Source organism: Carex rostrata, chromosome 22 (assembly GCF_964058835.1).
Source record: "Carex rostrata chromosome 22, lpCarRost1.2, whole genome shotgun sequence".
Classification (NCBI taxonomy): Eukaryota; Viridiplantae; Streptophyta; class Magnoliopsida; order Poales; family Cyperaceae; genus Carex; species Carex rostrata.
The window spans coordinates 2,225,486-2,236,457 of record NC_135939.1 but is presented as its reverse complement, the minus strand read 5'-3'; the positions used below and the strand labels follow the sequence as shown (position 1 = coordinate 2,236,457).

Genomic DNA, 10,972 nt, shown 5'->3' with positions numbered 1-10,972 from the left:
AATGGAATGATCCAAATAATATATATAAAAAATCATAAAAATTATATATAACATTTCAAATTTATTGCAATTTTTCAATTTTTCAATTTTTCAACATGCATCTGATGATTTATCTTTGATAAAGGAATATACATAAAAAAAAATTTGGCATGGCCGCCAAGGGATTTACTAGAAACCAATTATCACCTTACAACACTACGCAAACAAACATAAGACTTTTTTTTTTGAGAGAACAAACATAAAGACACCACTCCTACACATACATCATTCATGTACACAAGACCACATCTGAAAAATAAAGTAGCACAACCAATCAGCATGTTAATTCCTCTCCTGGCAGCATTTAATAACATGTGGAAAAATAAAATAGGAAACTGAATAGTAGTAGTTTGAACAACATAGTTCCAGTTAAGAGCAAGTTACATGCCAATGAGTATCCAATGAGTATGCTATTCAAAAATAATTTGTTCATGGAAACAGAATCCGGTTTAACACAAATCAATATTTTCAGGAATATGTTTTTCGTACATAAGAAATATCAAAAATATAAAAGAATAACCATAAATTGCTATCAAATGCAAACTCATCTGAGAAGAAAATAAGGATCGAACCCATCCAAAACAGAGCTCTCTTGTCGGTCATGTACTACCAGAGAATAAAGATTAGATATCAAAGGGTTCCCAAGAAATGGCCCAATAATACTACTCAACTCTGACAACCCGGGCCCATTAAATCGGCCCTTTAAATCTAGGGGAGAAAGTGCGTAAATTCCCAATAGATATGCATAAACTACGATAAAAGCATCTTTATGGTTCCCTATACCACCAATCCAACCAATGTTACTTCCTGAATCAACATAACCACCTACGAATAACACCAATTGCTGCAAAAGTTGCCTTCTCCAATTTTCAGCAAACAGTTGAATTTCTTTAGAATTATAGGAAACAACAAGCTTCTCTAAATTGGCACAACAAATCTGACAGATCAACAACTTTTCCTCGTGGTGGTTGTCGATTTCCTTATCAAAAATTTGTCTGACTAAATCTCCGCTAGAGTTTGCATAAACTGAGGTGTCTAATACCCTATGAGCCAAGCAATTTAGGTACTCTATCCAATTCCCAAATTCAGAAGAGAGAAAATCAAAGCTTATAACAATGACCTTATCTACTTGTGTAGGCACTGAATCATCACATGATAAATCATTATCCAATCTTCTGGATAAAATTCTCTGAACATATTTTGCAAGCCTCACTCTAAGATTCTCATCTTCATCCTCCAACAATTGAATGGAAATGAACCACAAATCAAGGAACAACTTGACTACGCTTTTAGTTTCAGATTTATTTGTCTCTTCAAGCAAGGATGATGCAATTATAGCCTCAGAAGCAGCCTTTCTCATGTTAACGGGTTGCGATGGGTCACTACGTCCCTTAACCAATTTCACAAACAAATCAATGGCTTCAATAGCCATCCCCAAATTCACACCTACACAGGCTCCTGATGAAACAGGTCTTTTCAGCAATTCCACAAAGTGCTTCATGCATATGGACATGCAACAAATAATCTCCTCCTTGGTTTTTGACCGCAAGACCGTACCATTCAACTGTACCAATCTGTCCCAAAAGGGAAAAGCCAAACTATCAGCCTCAAAAGGATCTTTGACCTTTGAACTCCATGAGAAGATGATCTTCAATATGTAATAAACACATTTAGGGTTTTCTTCTGCATACAATCGGTCCATGAGAACAGGCCATAGACCATTTAGAGCCCATTGGTCAAAAACACCTTTCTCACTGACAGGTCCAAAACAGTTCACCATTTTAAGCAACTGCTTCATTGTTGCAACCCTGACCTCATATGTATAATCAGTTGCACAAGAGAGAATTTTCTTTTGAAGCTGAGTTGGATAAATCTCTATTTGGGGCATCTCTGCCAGGTCTTTCCTTGAAAAACCAAACCTCTGGAAATGAACCTCCTCATCAGAGATATCATACCTTCCCTTGGAGAGGCAACTGAAGTATGACACAGTTGCTTGCTCCCGCAACTCAATTTTGGTAGGATCATGCATTATTCCAAGTTCTTTCAATATATCTACATCCAAGTGCTGTGAGGTGAGTTCAAAAAGTAGAGACTGCACAGTTGCAGTAACTCCACTTGCACCACTGCTTGTCCTAGAAATGTTTAGCAAAAGGTCTAATATCCGCAAGTATGAGCTTGAAACCACTGGACATGCGCCATTACCAAGCCATGAACAAGTAGAAAGTACCTGTATTATGTCACTTGCAATTTGATCCTTTCTTGACAAGTCAGTCAGGCTTCGGCAATTGCTATCAAGTAGCGAGTAGAGTTGCAACAAGAGACCATGAATTGAATTGAATGGAAGCTCCATCTGATTTTTTGCCAAATAATTTAAAACATTGGTGATAACTTCATTCAGCTTTTCATTTGATACTAAACCAGTTAAAGCCCTTGACGCCAAAACACGGATCTTCAAGTTGCTTTGTGTGGCACATCTTTGGATGAAAGGTAGAAGGGTGAAAGGGTCTAGAGTTTCATCTGAGCCAGAGCTGAGTGGAGAGGGCTTGAGGCGGGAAAGGAGGATGAGAATGGGGCAGAGACTTGGGTGTAAAGCTTTTGCTATGTCAGATTCTCTGTGGTGGGTGGAGCTGCTAGGATTGAGAAGGTCTGTGGCGATCTTTAGTTCCTCCGATAGGAAAGGATGGAGAGCTGGGTATCTGCAAATAGAGAGAGAGAGATTTGTTAGACAGCAACCCAACTTCCAAGAACTCAAAACATCAGTAAATTTCACTATGCCACCAAGAGTTGGTATGCATTATCATATTGGGAAACCTCAAAAATGAACATCCTTTTGCAACTAATACGGACCCATACATCAGGCTAATGTTTAAGGTAGACTTTTCTGGAAATCAATAATTATGATGTTCCACCTAATTATTTTCATTTTGGGTAACCTCAAATTGAAATAGATTTGATCCCAGAATATCTTAATGCTATTTTCCTAGTTTGCATGAAAGGTTATGGGGTGATTTACTTTCTGAGTCAAAATTCATAATTGGGGCCAACATGGTTATTTTCAACTGATTCAACCTCACTTTTAGTAAATGTGGTGACATATTTGATATAACCAGAAAAAAAAAGGTACGGAGTTGCAAACACAAGAGACATCAGTTCAAATTTGTAATCATAGTATGTCAGTTTTGGAGAGTGAAAAAAAAAAATGCATCACAGATGTAACTGAGTGCAGCTGACCTGTGAAAAAACTCGAGCCCAGTCACTGACCGCCGTGCTGACTCACGCTTGTGCACATTCAAAAAACCAACCATACGCCGCAGCAGTGCGGTGTATGCCAGAGTGGCCGCATTCCTCACCTCCCAATATGGTGAAGAGAAGGACCGTATCGACACAATCATTGCCTCAGCAGAGAAACCTGAGGTATCAGATGCCAAGTTCGCGTCATTAAAAGCAGCCCTCATAACATTAAATGCATGCACTGTGGGGACCACACCCTCGTCCCTTGACTTGGATAGGTTTTTGTTTGGTGTTTCTGAAATACAACTTTGAGACTTGGCACAGCTTGATAAGGGTTTTTTGGCAAGGTCAATGAGCCACCGTAAGGCTCTAGGGAGGAGCTTTTTAGGCATGCCCTCTGGCTCAGCTAGAAATAATGCAATAAATGCAGCCGGGATGCCGGCACTTCGCCTCAGCAAGTCATCTACAGTCTGTTCCTTGGAAATGGTTCGCTCCATCAGAAGATCCATCCATGACTCTGTCATTTTGCAAAGCCTGGGAAATTGAACAAAGGTAATTTTTGATATTCAGGGTTCAAGAAATCCAGTAGAACATCAAATCATGAACAGTACAAGTATATTCCTTGACTGATATGATGCAATTTATTTGTGCTTTTGCTGCTGGTTTTGTGTGTCATTTAAGTATTTAAAGTGTTTTAACTAGCTATTAGTTTGTGTGCATGTACTCATGAATCATGACTCAGTCATTAATAAGCCGCAGAAACTGTAAACTTAAACTTGCATTGCTTTTGTAACTTGGTGAACAGCATGATCTGGAATGAAGACGGCGATATTTTACCCTCATAATGAAAAATATGTGGGTGCTGAAAGAAAAATCAGCAAAAGAGTTGTAAAAGTACCTAGAATCATTTGAGCAGAGAAGGCGGTTGCAAAGGGCTGTAAAGCCGGCTCTTGTCTTGTCTATTGCACCATTATGCTTCATTTTGAGAAGAACTTGCAAGAAATGGTTCCCCATTGTTTCCAATTGAACCAAATCAAGAATTTCCGTGCCTGTGTCCATGTGTTGTTCTTCGTGATTGCTATAATTTTCATTAATATCTGAATTTGCACAGCTAGGCAGAGGAACTTTTCTGATTATGGTTCCAAATAGAAGACTAACCTGGGAAGGGGAAAAAAAACACAGTTTGCTGTTGGAATAATTATCTAAAAAAAGAATCCAAGTACACAGACTCCAAACCCAGGTACACCACAAAACTAGTTTCACTTCAGACTTGCTAACTTAACTTGCAATGTACGATCCTAAGCACTTATTACCTCATAAAGGAACAAGTCTGTATCAGAACACATTCAATAGAAACAGCAACAGGCTGGTACCACATCCTCTTTGAATCCAATTTAAAACTATTAGATAAACAGAACTCATGCAAAAAGGCAAACAAAGAAAGCCAAAAAAAGTCGAGCCATTATCCACTAAGTGGGTGGTAGATTTTCATTTACCTAGTATTATCGTCAGCTATTGTAATGAAAAAGATCAATACCTCCTTCATGGCAAGCCAGCAACCGACCATAACAACATGTTCTGCCGGTTTGCCATTACTCTCCTTTCTGGCATCGGTTTCACCTAATTCTCTTCCTAACTCAGCCTCCCCTTCTACTGCTTCTTCCTCCTGAACAACCCCATCCTCAAGAAAAGTATCCACATCATCCTCACCACATGCAGTATCATCCATGTCATATGGCATGGACCACACATCAGCCGATACCACCCATAAAGCCAGAGAAGTGATCCTCACAATAAGTCCCAGAAGCCTTTCTAACACTGCCCTCATCTCAGCCCCATTTGACTGCACCGCATCACAGCCCCAATCCAGTTCCTCAAATGTGTACCTGAGTGTTAACAAAATCCCATGCACAAAACTCTTCTTACATGCATTGGTTAAGTCCCTGTCACCCTCTTCAACCACACTTTGCAACCACTCAACAAGCGATGAAATGTACTCAATTACAGGGTTCCTGATACTTTTGGAAACTTCTTGAATTTCACAAGTGAGTGAATTGTTATCAGTAGAGAATTTCACGTAACAACCCAAACACAGCACATATTTCTTGAAGATTAACCGAAGGGTTAAGGCACCAGCATCACTTTCTCTAACACGAGGGCTATGTACCAACTTCATTGCCCATCTAATTATGTTGTCAATGGAATTATTTTCACATATTCCAGGAAGAGGTGTTGGAAAACAGAAGAGGATGTGAAACGCATGCTCACGGAGACGGTCCCAGCTATCAACAATGGACCCCACAAGAGACATGGTTGAGTCAGGTGAGGTGATGCCGTCTCCATAAGGGTAGAGGAAACTTGAATTTTGTTTGAGCGTGTTTATTGGCCAGATATCTATCATTGTTAAAATAAGCTCCATGGCCATGGTTTTTCTTTCGTATGGTGCTGAAGGGTAGCATGAGTAGAAGAGGAAGCGACTGAACCAATTCATGAACTGGAAAAGGTCCTCTGCCTTGTGTGTGCTTTCATCGGTGGAACTTGCTGGTTTCCACGAGCCTTGTTTAACCTGTGATGAAACTAGCTTAGTCTATGTCAAGTACAGAATGACAGCTAATTAGTTATAAAATATGCTCTAAGAAAATAAAAATGTTGCCACAAATCCTATAAGAAAACTCCATTAAACACAACACAACTTACTACCAAATAACACCAATAAATTCAAAAAAAGAGTTGTAGCTCGGTTAGTAGGATATAGTAAAGAATGACTTATTAAAAGGATGAGCGAAGGTGTTACATTTAACACAGTGCACTTCTCCAACACATTGTTAATGTTGCATATTTTTTTTAAAGTACTCCAAAAGGTTGATTGCCAGTTACAAACAGGAGGGACAAATATCACAAACAAAAGGTCTAATTTGCATAAAACCAATTTTAATCAACATAAATAGACATGCCATAAGTTTCATCAATCTAGTAAGCTACTGAGATTTGAGGAAGAGCGCAGCCGTCTCACATTTTTATTGCACTCATTCTCTCGCACTTCCTGTTCTGGACAGGTCGCAGATTTGGAGGTCCTGCCACTTCAGAGTATACTCTTCTGATGAGTCTGACTCGGCATGAGGTATAGCAGTCATTGGAGATGGCTTGTTAGCTTGCATTTTTGCTTGTCTTTAGACTCTCCAGTGTGTTATTGATGTTACAGTGTTTTGTTTTGCTGTGTTTGGTTTGTAGTTCTTTTGTTTCTTACTCCTGATATTCGGTGTATAGGGGTTGAGGCAGAGGGGGGGGGGGGGGGGGGGATCTATAGTACTAGACATGCCCGGAGGAGTCTGTTTGATGGGTTATTTTGAACAGTCTTAAAAGAGTGATGAAACAAACTTAATTTAACGATTTCTGCAACTGTATGAGTGGTTCTATGCTATTTTTCTCAAAAAATAAATGAAATAAAGAAAAAAGAAAAAAGAAGGCTACTGAGGAGGCACCAACCTGTCTATCTAGTGCTGTACGAACTCGAGAAAAAAACTTCTTGAAAAGACTTGTCCATTTCATCTGAAAGGCCGTTGAGCTGCACCTCATGTTTAGTGGGACCACTTTCCGCATCAGGTTAAGCTCTAGAGCTGAAGGCAAACTTGAGGTTTTAGGGTTTAGAAACAGTGACTCGGCTGCATCTATTCTAACAGTATTATCAGAGTGCATCAAAGAGAGAACAAACCACTCCACAGGAACCCTAACATTTACACCTTTAACCAAAATAATTGCAGAATGGTCGGAATCAGATGGATCAGAATCAATATCTCCTTCAATTAGAGCCATGGTTCGAGACACCTTTATTAGAGAAACCAAGGCTGCTATACACTGGTCAAGTTTTAAATCTGATTTCAATTTGGTGTCTCTAATCCCTGGACCAATAGTGATAAATTCAAGCATTGGAAAAATGCTGTCAACATCTACATCTAAAACAGCAGGCAGAGCATAGGTATTCAAATTGGTACGGAGTTTGGAGTGACCTGATACTAGCCCTTGCATTAGAGGAGGGAGGGAAAGAGCCCTGAAAGCTTCATACCCTTTTTCAATCCCATATTCGCTCCAACATCCGTCTCTTAAGATCTCCAGAAAGCATTTCAAGAATGATGTGACAGCACAACACACATCATCATCTATGTATGCATATGCCGTTTCAAGAAGGAGGTTCGAATTCAATTGCAGAAGAGAATTCGCACCCAACCGTCTAGTAAGAGAGGCCAGAGGAACATATCTGCCTTTGCAACGCGGCCCAAGGCGGAGAAGATCCTGTGCAATTTTGGAAAGAAAAGATTTGGTTGTGCCGTTATCTTTAGAGGAAGGAAGGGATAACTCGATATCCAACAAGAGATCAAAGATGAGATGCACTTGCCTCACTGTCTGGCTTAATGAATCTTCAAGATTGTTCCAGATAATTCTGAGTAAACAGGCTTTTACCTCCTCCGAGAATGGCTCATACCCATTGGAGAACTTAGTTAGGCCAGATAACAGAGATGCTTTGATCTGTTGCAAGCAGATTTGAGTCACAGTTAGGGCGTGAAAGTTGAAATGGCTATCAATAGGGTTCTCACAATAATTGCATAGCTCAGGCAGTATTCCACTATACAGTATAGTCCATGGTGAAACATTTACAGAACCAGTAACATTAGCATTTAGTACTTCTCTGGGTATAGCTGTTAAAATCCCTCTAAGCAAGCAAAGCCTGCTCAAAATCGAGAGATCTCTAGTTCCTTCAATCAAATCTGAGTAACAAATAGGCCCATTAGAATTTTCATCAGGAAAAACTCCGAATAATTTACGTGAGATGAAAGTGGAGAGCTCAGCAGGCCCCATGAAAGCTTGGATTGCTGCACAGAAACTCACTGCAGAGGCAATTAAACAATCCCGAGAAAAGGACGATGAGTTTAAAACAGTCAAAATCGTACTCAGAGAAGTTCTAAAAATATTTGAAGAATTCTCTGAGTTAACAAATTTTGATGGATACCTCTGAAGCAAGTAATACATGCATGACATGGCATCTTGGCACTGCTCCATGACAACTGGTGATGGGCGGGACCCACTAGAAACATCTAGAAGTACACTCTCCAACCCAAAAACCACATCCATTGCAACTCTGTCATAACATTTCTCTACTATCTCGTCTAAAATCCCCAATTTCGGGTAACCAATTAGGGACAATGTGCACCGAGAAACCAGAAACCTCTTCTTTTCCTTTTTCCCCAAATTACCATACTCTTCACATAGCGTGGCAAAGCAACTGCTTATCACATGGTGGAATTTGCGGCATTTGTTCAATGCAGATATTAAAGTTCGATGAAGAGGCAAGGAGTTCTCTAGGAAGAGAATTTCCAAGTAGAATCGAGCTGCGGTTGAAATTGTGTCGCCAGAGATTTGCGGATCGGCGAGCAAATTAGTGAAGGACGAGGCAAGTTTCTTCACTTCATCTAGTTGCGCATAAGTGGAGTTCAGGGAAGCAAAGAGCTTTACTTCAGAAAAGAAATTGGAGGAGTTGGAGGTGTCAGAAGCTATGAGATCGAGCGATTCAATGTAGGATTTGGGGAAAACAACTGAGGTGTAGGTGTACTTGTGGCGGTGTTGCAATGATCGCCACTTAGAGGACATGATTCTCCTCCGTTAAATAATTGGCCTGCTAACAAATATAAAACAAAAAATCAACTGGGCACTCGTAGTGGAAAGAAAAATGGTAGTATTTCCATTCTATATGTGTATAAGTGTGTGTGTGGGTGAGCAAAAGGTGGTAGCAAATACCAGTTTCCATCACCTTCCCAAACAAACATAAGTTCATTATTACAACCTAGACAATAGTGAATGGACTGTTTGAAAATGATTTTACCTGGTAGCGGCTGCCAAAGAGGGCAGACCTATCTAATAGATTTCTGAAAAAAATGCTCTTAAAATCAGTTTAAAATCGTTGATTTCCGGCGAGAAAATAATGGTAGAAGAGAAAACAGGAAGTGCAGGCTGGTGCTGGTTGGTCGGGTGCTTGGATGGTACAAGGTTAAATTAGGGTTTTACTTTACAACGACAGACGAACCGGGGTTTTGCGCAAATCTCGTTGTACTTCGTTTGGGCTGGTGTTGAGGCCTGTCGTCGCAAGGCCTAATTTGGGCCGGAAAGTACTAAGTAGAAAAGATAATATAGTATATAATAAGAGTAAGGCCAAGGTGCGATGTGCTCACCGTGGCTTTTTGGTGAGCATGTTTCTTCAGCCGTCCGATTAATATAAGAGGGGTAGGGAGGGAAGGGAGGGAGAGAAGAGAAAGGGAGGGGATACTTTAATTGGAGTTACTTGCTCCATAACTACAGATGAAGGGAACGAATACTTTGGTGAGCATGTTTCTTCAGCCTTAGGCTGTGCTCCAGAAATAATCTAAGAGGGAGAGGGGAGGGGAGGGGAGGGGAGGGGTAGGGAGGGAAGGGAGAGAAGAGAAAGGGAGGGGATACTTTAATTGGAGTTACTTGCTCCATAACTACGGATGAAGGGAACGAAATACTGTGGAGTAACTTTTGACATTATCATGTATTTTATTTGGTTCTGACTATTTTGCCCTTGTTTACAATAATATTGAATCTGTACCGATTTCATTGATATGGTGTATCAGTATAATATAGAACTTTAATAATCATCTTACGCAGAATGAAGATAGAGTAAATATAAATCATTTTTTTTATAAAAGCACTATTTTCATGATTATTATATTTCTGATTATTACATATTTTTATGAAAACACTATTTCTGAATGAAACATTTTTATGAAAACACTAATACCTGTACTCTGTATCAGTACTCGGGTACAAATGAAGAATGCTTTAGATCAACAAAAATTAACGCCACTAAAACTTATAAATATGGAGAATGCTAAAAATTGTGAAAATTATGATTAGATAAACGAAAGCACTAATATCAGCGAACTGCTCTTATGTACAAATGTCACCATAAACAATCAATGTTATTTTTTACTTCACCATCTCTTGCAGCCAACTTTGTGTACCAGTATTACACCAAAAACTGATTTTTTTTCAATTTTACCCCATATTTCATCATAATTACACCAACTTACAACCAACACAAAAATATAACTATGTAGATGTTCTTTCACAATACAAAATAGAATCCCAACAACAAAACAAAAAAAGAAAGAAGTGTTCCATTATGAACAAGCCATCAGGCAATGTTTTTTCATGCGAACTATGTCACGGCATTATCCGCTATGAACAAGCCTATACTTGAACTTGAATCAAAGCCCCACCGATGTACACGACAAAGGTTTGAAAAAGACTTACCTTTCTAATCATATTCATTGTGATTAGGAACTTTAAAAACAATAAAAATCAAAATTAACATAAACAAAAATAATATGTAAACTAGAATGAAGCTCGGACAACATGATGTTGAATTGTTATTAATTTGGTAGTTAATTTTTTTTTCAAGTTATATAACAGTAAAATTAAGCAAGAACAGTGTGATGTTAAAATTCTTCAAGTGATTTCAAGAAATATAGTTTCATTAAACAAACCTTCTGTTCTTATACAAGTGAAATCAGGTTGACTTGAGCCACCGCACCTGAAATGAAAAATGTACTAAGTGAACCAAAGTATTGTAGATAAATATCATAATGAATACTTGTATTTTTCACATATTGAATGAATGAAAAGATTG

The 10,972-nt window shown here is 39.0% G+C and overlaps 1 protein-coding gene across 3 annotated transcripts; it reads right to left on the bottom strand.

Moving 5' to 3' along the window:
* Positions 1 to 383: 383 nt before the first annotated feature.
* Positions 384 to 9,360, bottom strand: LOC144574032 (thyroid adenoma-associated-like protein). 3 transcript variants are annotated; one of them, XM_078323853.1, is made up of 6 exons: positions 9,146 to 9,360; positions 6,757 to 8,941; positions 4,808 to 5,836; positions 4,169 to 4,428; positions 3,271 to 3,804; positions 384 to 2,735 (listed from the first exon to the last, which is right to left on the bottom strand). In XM_078323853.1, the coding sequence occupies exons 2-6, from the start codon at positions 8,911 to 8,913 to the stop codon at positions 584 to 586; spliced, it is 6,132 nt and encodes a 2,043-aa protein (XP_078179979.1). In that variant the 5' UTR covers positions 8,914 to 8,941; positions 9,146 to 9,360; the 3' UTR covers positions 384 to 583. The 3 variants fall into 3 exon arrangements, with proteins under 3 accessions (XP_078179979.1, XP_078179978.1, XP_078179980.1); XM_078323852.1 differs by having other exon boundaries at positions 6,757 to 8,938; XM_078323854.1 differs by lacking the exon at positions 9,146 to 9,360 and having other exon boundaries at positions 6,757 to 8,153; positions 8,276 to 8,410.
* Positions 9,361 to 10,972: the final 1,612 nt, after the last annotated feature.